Below are 25,491 nucleotides of genomic sequence, written 5' to 3'. Positions count from 1 at the left end.
CTCGTGATTTTCTGTTCATTTAGGTGCTATCCCCTATCCCTCTCCCCTGTTTTTATTGAATTTATTTGTATATGAATACCAGTGGCAAGTGTGTACGAGTGATAATAAATATTTTGTCTGTATGTTTCTGCGAAGGATCCCATCTCAGACTCTTCGGCAATGGGGCACCTGCGCGAGTCATCCAGTTCGCAGAGGAACGCCACGAGGGCAGAAGACTCAGTTCTCCCAGTAAGCCAGATTTTCCCTTCCCCTCTGTGTGGCCTTGACATGCCTGTCTATGTACCTTCACTTAGGCTGTGACAGGTTCTCGTACTTGCATGTATAGTACGTCCTGTTTAGTAGGCTTTTTGAGTATGCGAGAATAGAGCGTTTTCTAGTGAAAAGTTCTAAAAATGGAGTATGCTTTAAGTGCTGGGATGTCATACTTTTGTGATTTTCATCTAGTATGAATTTACTGCACATTCAAGGAAGAGAGTCCTCTTTTCAGACCCATGTGTCTGACAACAGCTGATGATCACATAAGGGAGGGGCTGTAAAAAAAATATATATATAATAATAGCAGGGAACACGATTCATTGCACAACAGACATCACTTCCTCAGTATTAATGAGCCATAGTATGTTGGTATTTGTCACTTATTACATACTGTTCACATCATCACCAGCATTTTCTAAATGTATTATGTATTATGGTCAGTACACACATAAGCTATACTTCTAGTAAGCTATACTTCTAGTAAGCAGCTATGCTATATAGAATTCAGTCACAGCCTTTGTCTCAACTCCTCCATCAGGTTTGGGGTCAGTTCCTTTTCAAGTCAGTCAATTCAGGAAGTCAACTGAAATTCCAATGTTCCTAATTGCTTGAGGATGATTGTAATAGGGATTTCAGTTTACTTCCTAGATTGACTGAATTTAAATGGAATTGACCCCAGCCTTGGTTGCCACTCATAGCTAATGCTATATTGCAGCATTTTCTTCGCTTAGTTTTTTGAGCAGCAAAAATGTAGAGAACCTTATTTTTGAAAGTATTATTATGCTACAGCTACAGTCTGGGATTGGCACAAAATGTTTTGACTTTTAAATGAATGATATATAGTCATTGATTCTTGATGAATATAACTTGAGCTTAGTACAACTGCCTTACCCCATCAGAACCAACAATGTTGTCACGTTCGCTATCTTCAAACCCCCTGTCATATCAGCCAAGGCGCAGCGTGCCGGTAATTCCACATTCTTTATTGCAGAAAACCGAACAAAAGAATAAACATGGAAACAGAAAGAACCGTGACGCAACTGTGGCGAACACAAAACACTCACAGAAATAATAATTACCCACAAACACAGGTGGGGAAAAGGCTGCCTAAGTATGATTCCCAATCAGAGACAACAATAGAGAGCTGCCTCTGATTAGGAACCATACTGGCCAAAACACAAAGAAATAGAAAACATACAATGCCCACCCCATGTCACACCCTGACCTAACCAAACTAGAGGAAAATAAAACGTCTCTCTAAGGTCAGGGCGTGACAAATGTACAGTATAGCTTGAACATGGTTCAAACTATAATGTGGATGTCATGGACTGTCAGTCCTTTTAGAGTCTGAGAGGTGTTACATTTCCTTAGCCCCTTTCCTGTGCTGTATACCAAAAAGAGTGGTGGGGTAGCCGTTTCATTGGTTTTCGAATCGCAGACTGTAGCTTTAAAAGATGCTGGTCTATGCCTAGCAGAGTCAGCATTTCCCTCCTGTAAGAAAGGAATTGGTACTGTGATGCTGTATGGGAGTGTGTGTGTGTATCGTATTGTCTTCTGTCATTGTCACTGTCTGGTACAGTGGGCTACTACTGTATATCTCTTTACCCTAAAGTGATTGACCCCAAACAATGATAATGACTAGCACATGAATAACCTATCCATCTACAGCAATAGTCAACATGATGTCTGTGGTGGTACACATTGGTGGAGGGTGTAGTGACTGAGTTATTACTGAATGTAATTATTAATGGATAATTCTTCATGGGTAATGGAATACATTTGACATGGCACTAAATATAATTTAAGTAGCCCATTGAGCTTAGAGGCTACATTAATTACAAATAAGGCATAAAGAGGATAGTTGAGCATGGAGGCGTGGAAGTTGTTAGGACAATGGGAACTCTAATGTACAAGCGACAGGGGCAAACATGTTCGTTTTTTAATGCTACCTGTCATGAAGAGAGAGCAGAAGTACAGGAGTTGGAGGAATTCATCCATACAGTCCCCGTATAAACTCATATATTTCCATCCAAATACATGAAAGTCATTACATAAAAGAGCCATAGGCCGGCAGAGTGAGTGTCACGTCCTGGCCAGTATATAAGGTTAATTGTTTTGTAGTTTGGTCAGGGCGTGACAGAGGGTATTTGTTTTATGTGGTTCAGGGTGGTGTGTTTGTTCAAAGGGGGGTTTGATTTAGTATTTCCGGGGTTTTGGTTTATAGTCTATGTTTATGTATTTCTATGTCTAATCTGGTGAGTGTGTTTCTATGTTGGTTAATTGGGGTTGGGACTCTCAGTTGAAGGCAGGTGTTGTCTATCTGCCTTTGATTGAGAGTCCCATATATAAGGGTGTGTTTGTGTTTGTGATTGGTGGGTGATTGTTCTGTGTTCAGCCTATGCTAGCCAGACTGTTTGGAGTTGTTCGTTCGTTCGTTTCTTTGTTATTTTTGTACGTTCATTTTTGAAAGTTATTAAATAAACGTCAAGATGAGCATACACGTACCTGCTGCGTATTGGTCTACCTTTTCAGATGACGATTTCGCATTATCGTCAGAAGACGAAGACGACAACCGTGACAGAATCACCCACCACTCAAGGACCAAGCAGCAGAGGAAGGAGCAGACGGCGTTCGAGTTGGACTGGCGGGAGAAGTGGACTTGGGAAGAAATTCTGGACGGGGCCGGACCTTGGCTGGGGATTATCAGCGCCCGCAGTGGGAAATTGAGGCAGCCAAGGCGGAGAGGCGATGGTACGAGGCCAGAGACGCGCTGAGGGAGAAGCACGAGAGGCACCCCCAATAATTTTTTTTGGGGGGGCACACGGGTAGTTTGGCTAGGCGAAGGAAGAGCCGGAAGCCAGCTACCCGTGGTTATATGGAGGAGCGTATGAGGTGGGGAGCGCCATGTTTTGCTGAGAAGCGCACTATCTCACCCATACGCACGCACAGTCCGGTGCGAGTTATTCCAGCCCCTCGCAGGTGCCGTGCTAGAGCGGGCATCCAGCCTGGTAGGAGGATGCCTGCGCAGCGCATCTGGTCGCCGGTACGCCTCCGAGGACCAGGCTACCCAACTCCCGCTCTACGCACGGCTACCATCAGGCCCCTGCACAGCCCAGTCTGCCCTGTACGAGCACTCCGCTCGTACAGGGCTACTAGTTCCATCCAGCCAAGGCGGGTTGTGCAGGAGGTAAGATCTAGACCGGCTGTGCGCCTCCATAGCCCTGGGTTTCCAGCTCCTGTCTCTCGTGCGGACCCGGAAGTGCGTCCACCCAGTCCGACTCGTCCTGTTCCCGCTCCCCGCACTAAACGGCAAGTGCGTAAACCCAGCCTCGCTAGTCAACAGTCGTCGGAGCTGCCCGCCAGTCAACAGTCGTCGGAGCTGCCCGCCAGTCAACAGTCGTCGGAGCTGCCCGCCAGTCAACAGTCGTCGGAGCTGCCCGCCAGTCAACAGTCGTCGGAGCTGCCCGCCAGTCAACAGTCGTCGGAGTGGTCAGACTGCGCTGAACTGCCGGAGTGGCCAGACTGCGCTGAACTGCCGGAGTGGCCAGACTGCGCTGAACTGCCGGAGTGGCCAGACTGCGCTGAACTGCCGGAGTGGCCAGACTGCGCTGAACTGCCGGAGTGGCCAGACTGCGCTGAACTGCCGGAGTGGCCAGACTGCGCTGAACTGCCGGAGTGGCCAGACTGCCCTGACCTGCCGGAGTGGCCAGACTGCCCTGACCTGCCGGAGTGGCCAGACTGCCCTGACCTGCCGGAGTGGCCAGACTGCCCTGACCTGCCGGAGTGGCCAGACTGCCCTGACCTGCCGGAGTGGCCAGACTGCCCTGACCTGCCGGAGTGGCCAGACTGCCCTGAACGTCCCGAGTGGCCAGACTGCCCTGAACGTCCCGAGTGGCCAGACTGTCCCGAGTTGCCAGACTGTCCCGAGTTGCCAGACTGTCCCGAGTTGCCAGACTGTCCCGAGTTGCCAGACTGTCCCGAGTTGCCAGACTGTCCCGAGTTGCCAGACTGTCCCGAGTTGCCAGACTGCCCAGACTGTCCCGAGTTGCCAGACTGCCCAGACTGTCCCGAGTTGCCAGACTGCCCAGACTGTCCCGAGTTGCCAGACTGCCCAGACTGTCCCGAGTTGCCAGACTGCCCAGACTGTCCCGAGTTGCCAGACTGCCCAGACTGTCCCGAGTTGCCAGACTGCCCAGACTGCCCAGACTGTCCCGAGCTGCCAGACTGCCCAGACAGCCTGGAAAGGCCTGAACCGGAGCCACCTCCTGATATAGGTGGGTTGGGGAGGGGGGGGTGTAGCACAGTGCCGTCGTTGACGGCAGCCACCCTCCCTTCCCTCCCTTTAGTAGAGGGGAAATTTTGTTTTGTTGTTTGGGGTTGTTGTTTTTGTTTTGTTTTTTGTTTTAAAGGTGCTTCCGGGGTTAGCACCTTTAAGGGGGGGGGTACTGTCACGTCCTGGCCAGCATAAGGGTTAATTAGTATTGTAGTTTGGTCAGGACGTGACAGAGGGTATTTGTTTTATGTGGTTCAGGGTGGTGTGTTTGGTTAAGGGGTGTTTTGATTTAGTATTTCCAGGGTTTTGGTTTATAGTCTGTTTATGTATTTCTATGTCTAGTCTGGTGAGTGTGTTTCTATGTTGGTTAATTGGGGTTGGGACTCTCAGTTGAAGGCAGGTGTTGTCTATCTGCCTTTGATTGAGAGTCCCATATGTAAGGGTGTGTTTGTGTTTGTGATTTGTGGGTGATTGTTCTGTGTTCAGCCCTAGGCTTTGCAGACTGTCAGTTTATCGTTCGTTTTCTTGTTTGTTGTTTTTTTTGTATTCGTGTTGATTTAATTAAATGTTCAAGATGAACTATATCGACTCTGCTGCATTTTGGTCCTCTTTCACCGACGACAACCGTGACAGTGAGGCAGGATTCTCTGAAGCTTTGGGCTGTCCATCCATCTAGCTGGAATTTTTCTATGTGAGATTGTAGTGTAAAATACTATCATAACTTGCCTCACAAGTCTTGAGACTTCCTGGTTGCCTTGCCTTTTGAGAGGGTGGGAATTCTATGGTTATGGATCCGGTGGGATTAAGCTGTACTGTACATTGGGTTGTGAAAACTCCTATACTGGTCTGCTATCTGAAAGTTATTGCCTATAATCATCCATTAATGATTTTCTAGGTATTCATACGATGAGGTGAATTTGTAATTAAGGTCACATTTCCTTTCTAACTCTGATGTGATACTCAGGCTGCACAACCTACTGATTTAAAAGCAGTGCATACAAAGGTTAGTACACCAGGTGCATTAAACAAGGCATACATTTCTTGAATTTTTGTTAACATAAAAAGATAAGGTGTTTTTACTGAACCTGTTTACTGATTTAGATCAGATTTTTGCTGTGTAATCATGGCCCCTTCTAGAGATGTGGAGCTGAGTAAACCTCAGTAGCAGCTGATTCAAGGCTCTCATTAGAGTTGAGTATTTGTTTTACAGTTTGCTTCAGTGCTTTTTAATTGCACTGAGTCCATAGGAGAATATTACAAATACACCCAGTTGCATGACGATTTCACTGACAAATTTCCCTGTCCTCATGAAACAAAAAGTGTGACTATTAGCATGCATACAGATTTTTTGTTTTTAAGTTGGATTATTTCTAGTTGTCCAGTGTTGTCTAGTGCAGTGGTTCTCAAACTTTTTTGACCCGTGACCCCCAAAAACAAGTGGTTCAAAGCTTGCGCCCGAAGCTCGCAGACCTAGGTCTAAATTGATGTATGAGTGGACCATATTGCAATTGCTCTCTCCCTATCTTTCTCTATATTTATCTCCATCTCCTCTATCGTTCTCCTTTCTCTCTGTCTCTAGGGCCTCAGCAGCCTCTTCAGCTCACTGAAGGTGGTCCGACTTCTCCGCTTGGGCCGCGTGGCCCGGAAGCTTGACCATTACCTGGAGTACGGGGCGGCGGTCTTAGTTCTACTGGTGTGCGTCTTCGGCCTGGTGGCCCACTGGCTGGCCTGCATCTGGTACAGCATTGGGGACTACGAGGTCATTGACGAAGCCACCAACACAATCAAGACAGACAGCTGGCTCTACCAGTTGGCCACGAGCATTGGCTCACCCTACCGCTACAACGCCAGCGGCTCTGGCCAGTGGGAGGGCGGCCCAAGCAAGGACACGCTCTACATCTCCTCTCTCTACTTCACGATGACCAGTCTCACCACCATCGGCTTTGGTAACATCGCTCCCACAACAGACGGCGAGAAGATCTTCTCTGTGGCGATGATGATGGTGGGCTGTAAGTATTCATATTTATCTATGACTTTTGTGAAACTAGGTAGGTTATTCTCTTTTACAATAGCTAATAGCGCAAAGTTGAAAGGCTCCTCGCCAACTAAAATTCTACAGTTCAAGCCAAGAAAGACTACCAATGATCATGTGCAACTACCGGATAGAGTATGGAACATAGTCTAGGGCTGCACAATTAATCAATTTTTATTTCAAATTGTGATATTGACATGTGCCGTATGCCATTCACCGAGTGGTGCAGCGGTCTAAGGCACTGCATCTCAGTACAAGAGGTGTCACTACAGTCCCTGGTTCGAATCCAGGCTGTATCACATCCTGCCGTGATTGGGAGTCCCATAGGCCGGCGCACAATTGGCCCAGCGTTGTCCAGGTTTGGCCGGGGTAGGCCATCATTGTAAATAAGAATTTGTTCTTACCTAGTTAAATTTAAAAAATGCATATCATAAGAGGCTGTGAGTTTTTGAAACCTCACTCGGCTACGTGTAAAGCCTTTTACAGTTTACTCCGTTTGTCATCTCTCTCTATTCTCTCTTGCGGCTGCTTCCTACTCACATCATGCCCTGCCCCCTGTCACTCAAGCAGGCATAGTTCTGGGTCTGCATGAGAGTCTGGGTCTGCATGCCTATGTTAGCTAGGCCAATGCACGCAGCCAAGAAACAACAACGACTGCTTTCAACGTTGCTTCTTCAGATAAATCCACATGTTTTCTATATTATACTATTAGTTTGTGTATCTTTATCTCTGCAAAACGCCTCCTCATGTGCCTACCACATGAGCTCCACACGTGCTAATGCTAATCACTAACTAACCACTATAGTACTTTCCTTGATGTTATAAGCATGTATTACCCCTAGCTTCTTCTATAGTTTTTTGTTAATTGACTGTAATACTGAAGGGCCCCTGTTCAAACAGCCTGTTATTTACCTGCTGTTTGCAGACAGACTCATAACCTGTTTTATACAGATTCCATGACTAGGTCTTGTGCTGGGTTTTTGCAGTTTTTTACCCGCCTATACAAAAACAGTAAAAACCCTCTGTGTGAAAGGGGTTATTGTAAGGCTTATAATATGTTTCATGTCAGGATCGTGATGAGATTATATGAAGATATTATACCCTGCACAGGGAACTTTGAAGCCACAACCTCAGGGCAGTAGGAGCTCAAAAGAGCTGTGGAGAGTACCGTAAGTCCGTACAGCTATGGAGCGATCACCACTTTTGTGCTTACTCATGAAATGAAGAGAGAGGCAGTAGGTTTAACACGATCTTTCATGCAGTGGAGTTATCAGAGGGGATATTTGAGAACATATTTTGATTTGAATCAGAGCAGTTAAAAATAATTATTAGATCAAGAGGCGCTTGGGTTGCATCATCAAGGCTAGAGGCTTTGGGGAATGCCTGAAACCCCAGCGCAAATGAAGCCATGAGGGACTGATACAATATGGCCTGGCTTTGGATTAGATTAATGAAGGATCAGAATTGTTGCATTAGGCCAAAGTTGTTGTGTTTAGGGTTTGGCTGGGTTAGGATGGTAGGGCTAGATTTGTAAAGACGTTCATGCTTTTAGGGGAGGAAAGGAAAGAAAAATCATGCTGGAATGCACTAAAATGTGTAAGAAGCGCAAGTTCTCTCACACTTGTTTTTCTGGAGGGTTTTTTTCAACACGAGATTTGTAAAAAAAATATATAAATATAAATCTCAGTGTCGGCTGTCCAGCATGCTATGAATTGAATCCCGGCCAAAATAATGACTTTTCCATTGTTCTCCTGCAATGTGTGGTTGTGCAGGTAATACTAAATGACTAATCTAATGGCTAATGGTTTGCTGTTTTAAGAGTCAAATGAGTAGCATTGATCAATCAGACATTCGAGCGAGTTGATGTTATATCGGTGCTATAACGCTGAAGTTCTGCTATACCGATTGAATCGAACCCTTAGAGTTCGGATCCGTCTGACCGCACGGCAGATGCATTTTTATCCTATTAAGCGTTCGTTGCCCGACCTGCTGTCATACTATGTTCATTAATCACATTGGTATAAATTGCATATCGGTTTGTGTGAGGAAAAGCTCTGGGGCTTTTGTTCCAAGTTGTTTGTATTTAGATCCCGCTTTAGTCCATCTCTCTCAAAGGAGACAGGGATGGCAGAGATGTGTGTGTGTGTGTGTGTCTATATAAGTGTGGGCGAACACCAACGTCACTGGGCCAAGGATGGAGCTCAGGAGACCTGTCCTATCTAATTAATAATAACACATACCTTACATAACAATCTTCCCAACTCGCCTCTTCCAACACAAACAACACACACGCACACGCACACGCACACGCACACGCACACACACACACTTTGAACAGAATAGCCCAGTGGCAATTGGCTGGGGCTCAGCACAACACCTCGGTACTGGCGAGTATTTCGTTTTAATTTGAACAGAGGCAATAGAGTACTGTATGTTGACTTAGCGAGTCATATTCTGGGCCCTAGAGCTGCTCAAGGTAGCACAGTGGTGTCTCACCCACAGAGGGTATTTATTCTGGGTCACACTGGGACCAGGTATCCCCTGTCTGCTGACATCCATTTGTTTTATTTCTCTATTTTCATTTTGGCCCTGTTTTGTGTGTTTGTAAATTACATTAGATCAGCGTGCTGCATCTACTTTGCTCACTGAATAATTTTGTTTTGATTACATAATGCATAATCCAGGGCTCACTAGACTGCAAACGTATGCAAAGTTCTTTTACTCATCACCATCTTGATCTTTTGTGAGACGGGGGATACCTGTTCCCAGTGAGACCCAGGATCAAAAGCCCCCGTGGGTGAGACACCGCTGTGCTATTCTGAGGAGCTCTAGAGCCCAGAATATACTGTACTCTATTTTAAAAAATGTAAAAAATAATTATACGTTTATTTAACTAGACAAGTCAGTTAAGAACAAATTCTTATTAAGAATGACGGCCTACCCCAGACGACGCTGGGTCAATTGTGCGCCGCCCTATGGGACTCCCAATTACGGCTGGATGTGATACAGCCTGGATTCAAACTAGGGACTGTAGTGACGCTTCTTGCACTGAGATGCAGTGCCTTAGACCGCTGTGCCACTTGGGATCCTCTGTTCATATTAAAATGGAAGGGAGGTGGCCCTCATTGGCATCAACTAGGTAGAAACAACGCATTCTGTTCAATTATAAAACTTTTATTCAAAAACTCCCTCATTACCTAACATTGTTACTAACTTATAGAAGAAGTACGGAATACCATACCCACTCAGAGGGTTGGCTAACTCTTGAAATTCCTAATAAATCTGTGTTGAGGTAAAATGTAGTCTGTATCTGCGCTGTTCTCTGTTCTTCTGCCCTTGTAGTCCTGTGCACGTAAGGTTTAGAGATAAAGAATGGAGACATAAACCTGTACTTTGCAATTTACTATAAAATATTATTTCTGCTTGAGCCTACATGTTTGAATCCAGGCCCCATGTTTTGGGGTAGACATGATGCAGTCACTTAGAATATGTGGTCAATACTGGCCTATAGACCATTTATATGTTAAGCTAGAAAATATTCACAACTATATCTTAGCAAGTACATTTTTTGTTTTATGTTGGATGCACAGTGATGCCGAAATGTTGGTAAATACCCGATAAATTACTGGTAGATTATATATGGAGTGTGCGACTTTCTTTATTTGGATGCACATTAGTTAACAGCTCAATTGCACATCAACACACATTCAATGTTGTGTGATGTCTTTTGCCCATACCTAGGTTCAGATACATTATTATTTAAATATTTGTATTTTAAATACTTGTTCTTGGTATTTTAGTATTTTCAAATAGACTGGCCAAATCAAATACTTCTATTTGCAGTATTCAATGCCTACTTGTAAAACCAAATACAATTTTAGAATGAATTCTTAAAAAATACTAATACTACTTAAACTATTTTCAACAATGTTTCCCAAAATAAATGTCAAATACTCTTAAAACTTGTTATGGCTTGGGGGCAATATTTCGACATCTGGATGAGAAGCATGCCCAAAGTAAACTGCCTGTTACTCAGGCCCAGAAGCTAGGAAATGCATATAATTGGTACATTTGGATAGAAAACACTTGACAGTTTCCAAAACTGTTAAATCAATGTCTGTGAGTATAACAGAACTGATATGGCAGGCGAAAACCTGAGGAAAATCCATAAGGGAAGGGGGATATTTTTGATGTGTGTAGTTTTCAACTGCCTGCCTATACAGTATGTGTTGGGTTAGGACCCAGATTGCAGTTCCTATGGCTTCCACTAGATGTCAACAGTCTTTAGACATTGTTTCAGGCTTGTATTCTGAAAAGCGAGGAAGAAGGAGACCATATTGTAAGTGGCATGCAGAATGAAGCAGAGCACCTTAGCGCGCGTGACCGATTGCGCGCCGTTCGTTATTTTTCCTTTCTATTGAAGACACTATTGTCCAGTTGAAATATTATCGATTATTTAGACAATAGACAACCTGAGGATTAATTATAAACATCGTTTGACATGTTTCGACGAACTTTACTGGTACTATTAGGATGTATTCGTCTGCATGTTGTGACCGCCATTGAGCCAGTGGATTACTGAACAAAACGCTCCAACAAAACTGAGTTTTTGCGACATAAAAAGGAACTTTATCGAACAAAACAAACATTTATTGTGTAACAGGAACTCTTGCGACTGCAACCAGATGAAGCTCATCAAAGGTAAGTGATTCATTTTATTGTTATTTCTGACTTTCGTGACTCATCTACTTGGCTTGAAAATGTTTGTATGCTTTTGTAAGCGGGGCGCTGTCCTCAGATAATCGTATGGTATGCTTTCGCCGTAAAGGCTTTTTGAAATCTGACACAGCGGCTGGATTAACAAGAAGTTAATCTTTAAGCCGATGTATAACACTTGTATCTTTTATGAATGTTTATGATGAGTATTTCTGTATTTTGAATTTGGCGCTCTGCAATTTCACAGGATGTTGTCGAGGTGGGTCGCTAGCGGAACGCCTGCGCCAGAGAGGTTAACCTCTTAAAATCATGAGAGCCAATAACAGTTTAGCACTGGCATCGGTAGGCTTTTAAATGGAAATAGATGTTTGTGATTTATGTTAATCTTGTATATATAGTAAGCATTTGTATATGTCATGTGTGAATGTTGCTGTTTATATATCTTTATCGAGATATATGTATATATAGAAATATATATTTATATATCTATATATATCTATATATATCTTCTTCGACTTGCCACACCTGAAGTTCATTTGGGGAAAATAAAGTCAATCAACCTATTTATGGTATTAAAACATTCGCCTCTTTGCCCAACCTTTAAGACCTCAGTTTGCACCCTGATGGCAGTACTGTAAATATACAGTACTAGTCCAAAGTTTGGAAACACCTACTCATTCAAGGTTTTTGCTTTATTTTTACTATTTTCTACATTGTAGAATAATAGTGAAAACATAAAAACTATGAAATAACACATATGGAATCATGTAGTAACCAAGAAAGTAGCCACCCTTTGCCTTGATGACAGCTTTGCACACTCTTGGCATTCTCTCAACAAGCTTCACCTGGAATGTATTTCCAACAGTCTTGAAGGAGTTCCCACATATGCTGAGCACTTGTTGGCTGCTTTTCCTTCACTCTGCGGTCTAACTCATCCCAAATCATCTCAATTGGGTTGAGGTCGGGTGATTGTGGAGGCCATGTTATCTGATGCAGCACTCCATCACTCCTTCTTGGTCAAATAGCCCTTACACAGCCTGGACGTGTGTTGGGTCATTGTCCTGTTGAAAAACAAATTATAGTCCCACTAAGCACAAACCGGATGGGATGGCGTATTGCTACAGAATGCTGTGGTAGCCATGCTGGTTAAGTGTGCCTTGAATTCTAAATAAATCATGGACAGTGTTATCAGCAACGCACCCCTACACCATCACATCTCCTCCTCCATGCTTCACGGTGGGAATCACACATGCAGAAATCATCCGTTTCCCTACTCTGCGTCTCACGGCGATTGAAACCAATAATCTCAAATTTGGACACATCAGACCAAACTACTGTAGTTCTTTGCAGCAATTTGACCATGAAGGCCTGATTCACGCAGTCGCCTCTGAACAGTTGATATTGAGATGTATCTGTTACTTGAACTCTGTGAAGCATTTATTTGGGCTGCAATTTATGAGGCTGGTAACTCTAATGAACTTATCCTCTGCAGCAGAGGTAACTCCCTTTCCTGTGGCGGTGCTCATGAGAGCCAGTTTCATCATAGTGCTTGATGGTTTTTGTGACTGCACTTGAAGAAACATTAAAAGTTCTTGAAATGTTCCGGATTGACTGACCTTCATGTCTTAAAGTAATGATGGACTGTCATTTCTCTTTGCTTATTTGATCTGTTCTTGCCATAATATGGACTTGGTCTATTACCAAATAGGGCTATCTTCTGTATACCAACCCTACTGATTGGCTCAAAAGCATTAAGAAGGAAAGAAATTCCACAAATTAACTTTTAACAAGGCACACCTGTTAATTGAAATGCCTTCCAGGTGACTACCTCATGAAGCTGGTTGAGAGAATGCCAAGAGTGTGCAAAGCTGTCATCATGGCAAAGGTTGGCTACTTTGAAGAATATGAAATATAAAATATATTTTGATTTGTTTAACACTTTTTTGCTTACTACATGATTCCATATGTGTTATTTCATAGTTTTGATGTCTTCACTATTATTCTACAATGTAGAAAATAATTTTTTAAAAATAAAGAAAAAAGCTAAAATGAGTAGGTGTGTTCAAACTTTTGACTGGTTGTATGTATGTATGTATATATATATATATATATATATATATATATATATATATATATATATATATATTTATTTATTTATTTATTTAAAATGATGTTCCAGATCAGTGCAGTGCATGTTAATTGAAATTGTCTGTAACCTACTCTGCTTTGTAGTCTTTTCTTTGTGAGACGTCTACTCCAATGTCTCTGTACATCCTGTCAGGCTGCATTCGAATGAGGCTCAGCTCCAAGTAGTCGATTGGACTCTGTGGTGAAGGCACTGCATTAATTAAGTGCTGTAACATCATGCAAGAGTTTTTCTCAGGTCAGGGGTTGCTGCTCCTTTGTGCGGACTCTTCAGTGAGCTGTGGCAAGAGATATAGAGTTACCCAGGGAGGGGTTGCTAATCTTATAGTTTCTGCCTAATGCCATTTTTTTAACCTTTATTTAACTAGGCAAGTCAGTTAAGAACAAATTCTTACTTTCTAATGACAGCTAGGAACAGTGGGTTAACTGCCTTGTTCAGGGGCAAAACAACAGATTTTTACCTTGTCAGCTCGGGGATTTGATCTTGCAACCTTTCAGTTACTAGTCCAACACTCTAACCACTAGGCTACCTATGACCCGAGATCTAATAAGTAAAGTGAACCCCCTAGTCTAAGGGTCCTGGGCTGAGTTTCTACTAAGCTAACATATAGAATTGTTTTAAGATGGTCATACCAAGGATAATTTAGCTATTTGATTTAGAATTTTAGGACCCCTGTAGGTATCAAAAACAAATATATAAAACATATTTGATGAAACATTTAATTTGGCCTTACTGCTATTAGCCCATAAAAATACATTGAATAACAGATTCCTGCATGGAAATCAGATAGGTACCAGGTTACCTTCAGATGAGTTTCGTAACACCTGTGGGGGTTTTAGAGCAAAACAGAGAACAACATCATGTTCGTGAGAGTCTCATCTTTACATAGAGGGGTCATATTAGCCCAAACCATTCAGACCTACAGACTTTTTTCATGAGAAGGCCAATTTTCGGGATGTCTCCTGATCTGACAAACACCACTGTAGCTCTGCCACCTTCGTCCGCAGATGTAGTGACTACAGTCTGGTTTCAATTATAGACTATTTTGGCATAGAGGAACTACGTCACTGCCAACATCACTACTTTGTTCACTTGAATAAAATACAGACTAGTAGCTCGCATGATGGAGGTTATTTTTAATGCATCAACAACACTTTATATACAATAGTATGTGGACAACCCTTCAAATGAGTGGATTCAGCTAAACTGCCTCTAGAAGCAACGTCGGCACAAGAACTGTTCGTCGGGAGCTTCATGAAATGGGTTTCCATGGCCGAACAGCCGTACACAAGCCTAAGATCACCATGCGCAATGCCAAGCGTCGAGCAGTGGAAACGCGTTCTCTGGAGTGATGAATCACGCTTCACCATCTGGCAATCCGATGGACTAATCTGGGTATGGCGGATGCCAGGAGAACGCTACCTGCCCCAATGCATAGTGCCAACTGTAAAGTTTGGTGGAGGCGGAATAATGATCTTGGGGTGGTTCGGGTTTCATGGTTCGGGCTAGGCCCCTTCGTTCCAGTGAAGGGAAATCATAACACTACTGCATACAATGACATTCCAGACAATTCTGTGCTTCCAACTTTGTGGCAGCAGTTTGGGGAAGGCCTTTTACTGTTTCAGCATGACATTGCCCCCGTGCACAAAGCGAGGTCCATACAGAAATGGTTTGTCGAGTATGGCCTACTTAGAGCCCTGACCTCAACCCCATCGAACACCTTTTGGATGAATTGGAACACTGACTGCGAGCCAGGCCTAATCGGCTAACCTCACTAATGTTCTTGTGGCTGAATGGAAGCAAGTTCCAGAAGCAATGTTCCAACATCTAGTGGAAAGCTTTCCCAGAAGAGTGGAGGCTGTTATAGCAGCAAAGGGGGGACCAACTCCATATTAATGCCCATAATTTTGGAATGAAATGTTCGACGAGCAAGTGACCACATACTTAAGTGTACCTTAACTAAAACCACTGCAAAGGTTTTGCCTGCAAACTTTGGTTTTAGAATCGCGAACTTCTGTCATGTCTGCCTCGTGATTTGTTCGGTGAGTCCCCTGATTTTTTTTTTTTTCACTCCCCCTTATCAACGTAGGCAGTGACATAGATCCTCTTTGCCAAAAGAGTCCATCATTGAAACCAGAACCTAGTTACTGTTGTTGTGTCTTTGGCATCATTAAAGGTGAAGACTGTTATTTTATCAAATCAATTCTCTGTAATTGTTATTACGTGATTAAACTAATCATGTAAATGTAATTAACTTGGAAGTCGGGGCACCACGGAAAATCTTCAGATTACAATGTTATACTTTTCCGAATATAACTCTTCAGATATTTTAATATCTGATCAATTAGTCTTCTATTAATTAATTATTATTTACCTCACGTCAGTCTCATCTGAATGTCGTAAATTGTTGGTTATCTGCACAAACCCAGCCTTTACTATAAATCATCCATACACCAATTGGCTTAATCATTTATTTACTAACTAAATAAATGATCACATTAATGCATAAACAAACAAACAGTAGATATTGTTTACTAACAATGATAGGGAAGATTCCCTAGTGGGCTAAACCGATATGACGGCTTGGTGGACAAAGGGAAGGGGGTATGGACTGTTATGACATGTTTTGCAGTATTTTATGGCTGGTTATGACACCTACAAGAGCGTGTCAAAACCCACATTTATTTTTTTAAATTCCCTGCCAAGAAGTTTCCTTTCATTTGAACGTTTTTTCTTAAGAACTTTGTTGTTGTTGTAACGAATTCTTTACATTCATGTTTTTTTTCTCCATCATATTTTTAATAACATTATGGCCATCCTGTGTCACTTTACTTTGACTAAGAACATGCCCTTTATGACACTGTCAAGAAGCATTATGACCATCATAATCATATAAGCCAGATGGGTCTATCACGTACATGCCCTTATATCAGTCATCAGTCAAAAAGAGGGTGTCTTCTCCTGCTCCTGAAATCTGCTCTTTCATTCATCTCGGCCATCAGAAACAGAGCATTGGGGTAGGTGCATGTGTGACATCAATGTGTGCGCATTTGGAAAGTATTCAGACCCCTTGACTTTTTCCAAATGTTTGATTGATTAAAAAAATGTTTCATCAATCTCCACACAATACCCCATAATGACAAAGCAAAAACAGGTTTTTAGAAATGTTTGTTAATTTATTACAAATAAAAAACTATCACATTTACATAAGTATTCAGACACTTTACTCAGTACTTTGTTGAAGCACCTTTGGCAGCATTTACAGCCTCGAGTCTTCTTAGGTATGACGCTACAAGCTTGGCACACCTGTATTTGGGGAGTTTCTTCCATTCTTCTCTGCAGATCCTCTCAAGCTCTGTCATGTTGGATGGGGAACGTCGCTCCACAGCTATTTTCAGGTCTCTCCAGAGATGTTTGATTGGGTTCAAGTCTGGGCTCTGGCTGGGCCTGTCCCGAAGCCACTCCTGCATTGTCTTGGCTGTGTGCTTAGGGTTGTTGTCCTGTTGGAAAGTGAACCTTTGCCCCAGTCTGAGGTCCTGAGCGCTCTGGAGCAGGTTTTCATCAAGAATCTCTCTTAACTTTGTTCTGTTCATCTTTCCCTCGATGCAGCCACCACCATGCTCCATGGTAGGGATTGTGTCAGGTTTCCTCCAAACATGACGCTTGGCATTCAGGCCAAAGAGTTCAATCTTGGTTTCATCAGACCAGAGAATCTTGTTTGTCATGGTCGGAGAGTCTTTAGGTGCTGTCATGTGCCTTTTACTGAGGAGTGGCTTCCGTCTGGCCACTCTACCATAAACGCCTGATAGGTGGAGTGCTGCAGAGATGGGAGAACCTTCCAGAAGGATATCCATCTCCACAGAGGAACTCTGGAGCTCTGTCAGAGTGACCATTGGGTTCTTGGTCACCTTCCTGACCAAGGCCCCCCCGATTGCTCAGTTTGGCAGGGCGGCCAGCTCTCAGAAGAGTCTTGGTAGTTCCAAACTTCTTCTATTTAAGGTCTGCAGGACCTTCAATGCTGCAGACATTTATTGGTACCCTTCCCCAGATCTGTGACTCAACACAATCCTGTCTCGGAGCTCTACGGACAATTCCTTCGACTTCATGGCTTGGTTTTTGCTCTAACATGCACTGTCAACTGTGGGACCTTATATAGACAGGTGTGTGCCTTTCCAAATAATGTCCAATCAATTGAATTTACCACAAGTGGACTCTAATCAAGTTGTAGAAACATCTCAAGGATGATCACTGGAAACAGGATGCACCTGAGCTCAATTTCAAGTCTCATAGCAAAGGGTCTGAATACTTATGTAAATAAGGTATTTCAGTTTTAAATTTTTTACAAAAAAAAATCTAAACCTGTTTTCACTTTGTCATTATGGGGTATTGTGTGTAGATTGATGAGGAAATGTTTTTATTTAATCATTTTTAGAATAAGGCTGTAACATAACAAAATATGGAACAAGGGAAGGGTTCTGAATACTTTCCGAATGCACTGTGCAATAATGATTTAATATGGTCAATTTCAGAACCCTATAGGCTATGGTGTAATGGACTGTTTTGTCTTGTGTGGTAAGTTAGGATACTTTTATGTAGGTGTCATAACCAGCCATAAAATAACGACCGTGGTAGGTTTTGTTGCTTTTTACACTTTTTTAAAATGTATTTGTTATTTACATTTTTTTCTCCCTTTTTCTCCCCAATTGTGTGATATCCAATTGAGAGTTACAGTCTTGTCCCATCGCTACAACTCCCGTATGGACTCGGGAGAGGCGAAGGTCGAGAGCCATGCGTCCTTCAAAACACGACCCCGCCAAATTGCATTGCTTCTTGGCACACTGCTTGCTTAACCCAGAAGCCAGCCGTACAAATATGTCGGAGGAAACACCGTACAGAAGGTGACCCGAAGTCAGTGTGCATGCGCCCCCGGCCGTCAGAAGGAGTCGCTAGAGCGCGATGGGACAAAGACATCCCAGCCGGCCAAACCCTCCCCTAACCCGGATGACGCTGGGCCAATTGTGCGCCGCCTCATGGGTCTCCCGGTCGTGGCCGGCTGTGACACAGCCCGGGATCGAACCCGGATCTGTGGTGACGCCTCTAGCGATGCAGTGCCTTAGACCGCTGCGCCATTCGGGAGGCCGCTTTTTACAATCTTATGTATTGGTCATAACCAGCCATAAAATAATGCAAAATATGTCACAACAGGTCTAAATATATGTGTCATGACAGTGTTATGATCATATTATGACAGGTTATTACCCAATTTCCTCACCATCCCCCGCTGAACTATTGACTATTTCAGGTCTATCTACAACATCAATACTCACTGCAACATTTTTATTCTTTACAAATTTCCATGGTTCTCTTACAACAATGGTTTCTTGAGTTTCTTGTAGTTTCTAGACACAGGTCTCTGGTCTCACATAAAGAGTAGAGCATTTTACCAAATCTATTCTTTACCCCAAATTCCCAAGGTTCATCTACATTAGAACATTAGTTTCTTGGAGTTTATAGTCACATGCGTCTCTGGTCTCACCGAAAGAGTAATACATTTGACCAAATCTAAAAGGATGCTCAATCTTTGTGAGTAAGACAGGATGCTGCAGGCTAGTCAGCACAGCCTCTATTCTCAAAGCAATCACTTGTCGTCTACTGATGGACCACTTGGACCACACTTCTGTCCAAGGCGAATATGAGTACTTTTACTGGCGTGCCGAAAGACTCTCCACCAATGTATTAGGAGTTCCACTGCAATCCATACAAATCATCCGTCGTTACAGAGCAATTGCACAATAATCTGAGACTATGGCGCTTTAGTTTCCATTGCCTCAGGGACCCAGTTACTGTGATGAGAGTGTTTTATTGACTTGGAATGGGACTAGAATTGAAACTACAAAAAAGCAGGATGAATGTAATTCTGCCGGTTCAGATCAGTAAGTCATATGCCAGTCCAGCCAAGAGAAGGCAATTGTAGCATGTCTTCTCAATCTGTGTGTATTGTTCACCCTGATTCACAGCATTAAAATTATACTTTAAAATTATACTTTAAAGGAGCCCTGCTTCACAAAAAGATTAAGAAAATATTAGGTACATAATAAGGAACTAGTGATACAAATTATAACAAACAAAGGCAGAAGCATGAGAAATGCAACAATACATAAGTACAAGGGAAAAAAATTAAACACGTACATTTGTCGGAGAACAGTTACTTTACCAATACCCTAAAATGCCTAAAAGTCACAAGAACGTCCAAACGTAGGGTATTCTGAAATTTGTTCCATGTGTACGGCGCATAAAAACTAAAGGCTGTTTTTCCTAAATCGGAGGCGACGAGTTATTTCAAAACAGGTTCAAACTATAGAAAACAGGTTCAAACTATAGAGAACTGAAGACTTTGTTATTTGTTTGTGTCCCTTATAAATGTAATCGGAACAAAATAATCACACTGGTATAATATTTGCTTAACTCAAAATGGTATTGTCTCAAAGATCAGAATAAGACAAGAGAAACACTTTCCCAACCCTATGAGTCTGTAACTAAACCAATCAAACCGATACGCCAGTGATGCGGCGGCAAGAGCGCAAGACTCAAAGTCATTTGTAATTGAACAAAAAAGGAAACTACACAGCCTTAAAAAGTTAATAAACAAGGGTGTGGCAACAAAACTAGCAACATTTTAGGGTTATTCTTTATTTGACAAGGTTCAGACTTTTTTTTTTGCATAGTGTCTCTAATACACACTATAGGGCAGTGGTCACTGAGATCATAAGCAAAGAACCCCCTAGGCATGTATTTATGAGGGTTATTAGTAAGAATTATATCAATTAATTAAGAATTTAAAGTTTTTTAACATTTAGAAAGGCTATCAAAAACATTTTCTTAAGCAATCTAAGCTGGGGCCATCTGCACATTTAAAAGTTGGTTTCATGTTTATAACTTAAATCGTTTAAGTGCTAGAGCGGGCAGAATAATAATAAGAAAAATATGTAAGAAATCTAGAGTGGTCTTGCCTTCAGAAAGCACATGAATAACCTACCATCCCCCATGTCAGAAGCATTACAAATGTATAGCAATCCACAGAGCAGTTGTCATCAGCATTGCATTTAACCAGGCATGTCAGTTCGGAACAAATTCTTATTTACAATGACGGCCTGGCAAGATGTGAGGGTGGAAAGAGGAGGAAAGAAAGGAGAAAATAAGGTGCAGAAGTGGATTGTGCCTGGCTGCCTGCAGGCCTAGATGTGATGAATGAACATAGACTCCTCAAGTTAGATAGATAAACCACCCAAAGAACAGAGTAGAGGTTATCCTCTTTCCCCAGAGTGGATAGAATTCATGATAAGCAATACTAACTGACTCATTTGGGTCATTGCAACTTCCAGAATGCAGTATTCCTGCTGAGCAAATGTGCATTCCATATTAGGACATGTCTATATCTAACGGCTACTTGTTTGTACTTCACAGGGGAGTTAGAGTGTAATGGAAAAGCTAATTGTTGTCTATTTAAAATACAGTTCCCAAGAGGTTTATTTATGCTCAAGGCTTGCAAATGCACTACTGACTCATTTTAGCTCATGTAATTGGAGGCAGTTTGTTATTGTGTCTTCTGCTTCTTAATGCGATGGATGTGCAAATAGACAACAATGCCCAGCTATCACATTTGGTTCCTTGGAAGTTGTGGGAACGTACATTTTTGGTTTCCCATTGGTTCCGGGAATGAAGCAATTCGTTTCCTGACAGGTAAAACTGAACGTGTTTTTAAATGTTCTGAGAACAGAAGTGAAAATGTAGCTTGTTCTGGGAACGTACATTTTTAGGTTGCAGGGAGGTTACTATGGTTCCCTGAATGTTTTCCTGGGAGGTTATATTAGTTCTGAGAATCGAAATTATAGGTTATTTAAAGGTAGTTAAATAACTTTCTGAGAACATTCTCAAAATGTTGTGAGGTTTTTTAATAACTTCCTCTGAATGTTTCAATAATACTGCTAGCTTAGGTTAACTGTTTTTAACTATAAGCACACGGCGTCAGTGAGATTCGACCCAATGCTCTACTGTCCTTTATCCATGGAATCAGTCCACGGCTGTCACGACAGTGACGGATGGTGGCGCCCCTCCTCGGCCGGGCGGGGCTCGGCGGTCGTCGTCGCCGACCTACTAGCTGCCATCGATCCCTTTTTGTTTCACTTTCGTTTGGTTAGGTCTAGGTAGGCACGCACCTGTTTTGGGTTAGTCATTAGAAAGGGGGGGTTATTTAGGTTAGCGTAGGATGTATGTGTTTGTACGTGATTGTGTGTTGCTCTGTATTTTGGCTTGTGTTCACGCTGATTGTGTTTATGCTCTAGTGCGTGGTTTTGCGCCGACTGTTTTCTGTCCCCTGTGTTTGGGGCACATTGTTTTGTGTGCGCTCTGGATCGCTGTTGGGGTGGCTTGTGTTTCGCCGTTGTGCTCATTAAAAGCCACTACCCTGTATCGCTGCTTCCTGCGCTTGATTCCTCACCCACTACGCCCAAGCTTGACAACGGCGCTAGCATGCAATGTTTGTTTTTTTCCTCAGAAAAGCTGTTCATTTTAGTCTATTCAAACAGACCCATGTGTTTCAAAGGAAACACATGCTCATTAAGATCATGTGTGGCCAGTTAGTGGGCATGGCCAACACACCTGAACACACTTAACAAGATACAGGATAGTGTGAGTTTTGTTGACATTGAGAACGGAATGTATGTTTTTAAATAACATTCTTAGAACGTTCTCTGAAATTCCCAAAGAAGAACGTTGTTTCTTAACGTAAGAACAATTTGAGAACATAACTTTAAATAGAGCGTTATGCAGAAGTACTGAAATTCCCACAGAAGAACTTTGATTCTTAGCGTTCTCTGAACTATTTAAGAATATTCTTAATGTCAAATGAGTTGGAGAATGTTCCTAGAACATTACCAAAAATGTAATTGAAATGTAACCATGCTTGAACTTTTAGGAAACATTCTGTTAAAGTAATAAAATACCAAGAAAAGTATGTTTTCATCATGTTCCTTAAATGTGCTGAGAATGTTCCAAAGCGAAACAACTATCCCGCACCATTCCCAGAACGTTGTGGGAAGGTTTCAGCGATCAGATCATTGTAAATAAGAATTTGTTCTTAACTGACTTGCCTAGTTAAATAAAGGTTAACTAAGTGCCCCTGTGACAACAATTTTGGACCCCCTTGTGGCCCCCCTAAATGTGGTGTATGAAATAATTTTTACACAACTCATTTTTGCTATTGTTCTTTTTTTACATCCGTTATTAGACAGTGGCAACGCGGAACACTAATGGTTATGAACATGGTCTTTTGCCTGCTAATGCCTGCAATGCAGTGAAGAAAACAATATGACAACAATAACGTCTAATGTAACTGGCCCCTCTAACAGTACAACTGGCCCCAGCTTGGCCCCCCCCAGTTGAAATGGTCTAGAACCACCACTGGTTCCTTTTACATACAATTAGCCAATCAAAAGTGGAGTAGAGTTTTGATTGGGCCTAAAAACTAAAGCCTGGCCTTTAGTGGCCGATGACTTTAGGCCTGAGCTAGGCCAACTCCAGCCAACTCCAGCCCTTACAGACAAATTATGATCCCAAAACCAAAGTAAATGTATTTATTTATAGGCTAGTCTTCCTCTTACAGTAACGACTGAGCTAAGTGCCATAACCCATGATTACTTAATGTGCTGACATGTTAGTATATATTACAAATGGCTTCACTACAACCTATGTAAGCAGCACTCCTGTTAGCATTGGAACACTCAAGCAGACACCACTCCATTCTTGCAATGCATGTTGCTAATAACCCCTCCCTCTGCCTATTTGTGTTCCAGCCCTACTGTATGCAACCATTTTTGGGAACGTCACCACCATCTTCCAGCAGATGTACACCAACACTAACCGCTACCACGAGATGCTCAACAATGTGCGTGACTTTCTCAAACTTTACCAGGTGCCAAAGGGGCTGAGCGAGAGGGTCATGGATTACATCGTCTCTACTTGGGCCATGTCCAAGGGCATTGACACAGATAGGGTAAGTGGGCAGAAACCATATTGCTCTTTCAATCCTAGATCTCCTGTCTCTGTTTCAGGGTCTTGTGTAGAGAGATTTAGTTTGTGACAGTAGAGAATCTGAGTTTTCCACTGTGATACCAATATTGAAACTGGCACATTGGTGGCATCTTAATGGGACTCACAGCCTCATTTGTTGGTCCTTTTTTGTATTTCCTTTACAAGGAATGGGACTTAGAACTAAATAATTGTTGGAGCAGTCTTGGAAAAAGTTATGCTGATGCATGGTTTTCCTCTGCAAATGGTTATGGTATTTTACAAACTTTTCCTTAAGCCTCATCGAGGGCGGTCTCCACTGTGAAAGTAATATGCAAAGACTATGGCTGAACACTGCCCATCTCATTCCTGCTCAAGGTGTACATTTTGTAGTGGGGAAATTAGAGCAGTCTTGGGAATGTGGTTGGTCAAAAGACCAATTAGTGGAAAAAATATCAGAATTGTGACTGCCTGTCTAAACACAGCCTTTGAATACCAGTCTGAGCTTGTATCCCTGTATGTACTGGTTGCTTTTACATATAAGTAAGATGGTGCCGAAGAGGATGGCTGACGTTTTACATGCTCCTAACCAACTGTGTAATTTGTTAGTTTTTTTGTGTTGTTTATAACTTATTTTTTTAATTATTTGGTACATAATGTTGCTGCTACCGTCTCGTATGACATAAAATACCTTCTGGCCATCAGAACAGTGATTACTCACCACGAACTGGAAGAAGCTTTTTCCTCTAACGAGTCTAATGAGAAGGATATACTGCTTTCCCGGGAACAGGGACAAATCCCCGTCATTTGCATGAAGAAAAGACAGAGGAAAAGAGGGCGCAGGTCGAGCTGCCTTCTGAGAATCCATAGGCGAGCGAGTAAACTCCCACTGCCATCCGTTCTACGATTATCCTACCAGCGGGACATTAAAAACTGTTATATCTTATGCTTCACCGAGTTGTGGCTGAATGACGACACGGATAATATAGAGCTGGCGGGATTTTCCATGCACCGGCAGAACAGAGAAGAAGCTACGTCTGGTAAGACGAGGGTTGGGGGTCTATTTGTCAATAACAGCTGGTGCGCAATGTATAATATTAAAGAAGTCTTGAGGTATTGCTCGCCTGTACCTTATGATAAGCTGTAGACCACACTATCTACCAAGAGAGTTTTAATCTATATTATTCGTAGCCACCTATTTACCACCACAGACTGATGCTGGCACTAAGACCGCACTCAACCAACTCTATAAGGCTATCAGCAAACAAGAAAATGCTCATCCAGAAGCGGCGTTTCTAGTGGTTGGGGACTTTAATGCAGGCAAACTTAAATCAGTTTTACCAAATTTGTACCAGCATGTCACATGTGCAACCAGAGTAAAAAAAACTCTAGACCACCTTTACTCCACAGACAGAGATGCATACAAAGCTCTCCACCGCCCTCCATTTGGCAAATCTGACCATAATTATATCCTCCTGATTACTGCTTACATCAAAACTAAAGGAGGAAGTACCAGTGACTCGCTCAATACGGAAGTGGTCAGATGACGAGGATGCTACGCTACAGGACTGTTTTGCTAGCACAGACTTGAAAATGTTCTGGGATTCATCCAATGGCATTGAGGAGTATACCACCTTAGTCAATAAGTGCTTCATCAATAAGTGCATCAACGACGTCGTACCCACAGTGACCGTACGCACATATCCCAACCAGAAGTCATGGATTACAGGCAACATCAGCATCGAGCTAAAGGCTAGAGCTGCCGCTTTCAAGGAGCGGAACACTAATTTGGACATTTGTAAGAAATCCCGCTATGCCCTCAGACGAACCATCAAACAAGCAAAGTGTCAATACAGGATTAAGATTGAATACTACTACACCGGTTCTGATGCTCGTCGGATGTGGCAGGGCTCGAAAACTATTACGGACTACAAAGGGAAACCCAGACGTGAGCCGCCCAGTGACACGAGCCTACCAGATGAACTAATTGCCTTTTTATGCTCG

At 42.6% G+C, this 25,491-nt stretch overlaps 1 protein-coding gene across 1 annotated transcript in view; it reads left to right on the top strand.

Annotated features, from left to right (window-relative positions):
• The window catches only part of LOC115174667 (potassium voltage-gated channel subfamily H member 5-like), a 130,992-nt gene that overhangs the window by 68,154 nt on the left and 37,347 nt on the right, over positions 1–25,491 (top strand). The window contains exons 7-9 of the mRNA XM_029733425.1: positions 136–228; positions 6,108–6,537; positions 23,274–23,473. Coding sequence (XP_029589285.1) covers positions 136–228; positions 6,108–6,537; positions 23,274–23,473 — 723 coding nt within the window. The remainder of the gene's footprint in view (positions 1–135; positions 229–6,107; positions 6,538–23,273; positions 23,474–25,491) is intronic.

This window comes from Salmo trutta, chromosome 35, assembly GCF_901001165.1.
Source record: "Salmo trutta chromosome 35, fSalTru1.1, whole genome shotgun sequence".
In the NCBI taxonomy this organism is placed as follows: domain Eukaryota; kingdom Metazoa; phylum Chordata; class Actinopteri; order Salmoniformes; family Salmonidae; genus Salmo; species Salmo trutta.
This window is presented reverse-complemented; position numbering and strand designations above follow the sequence as displayed.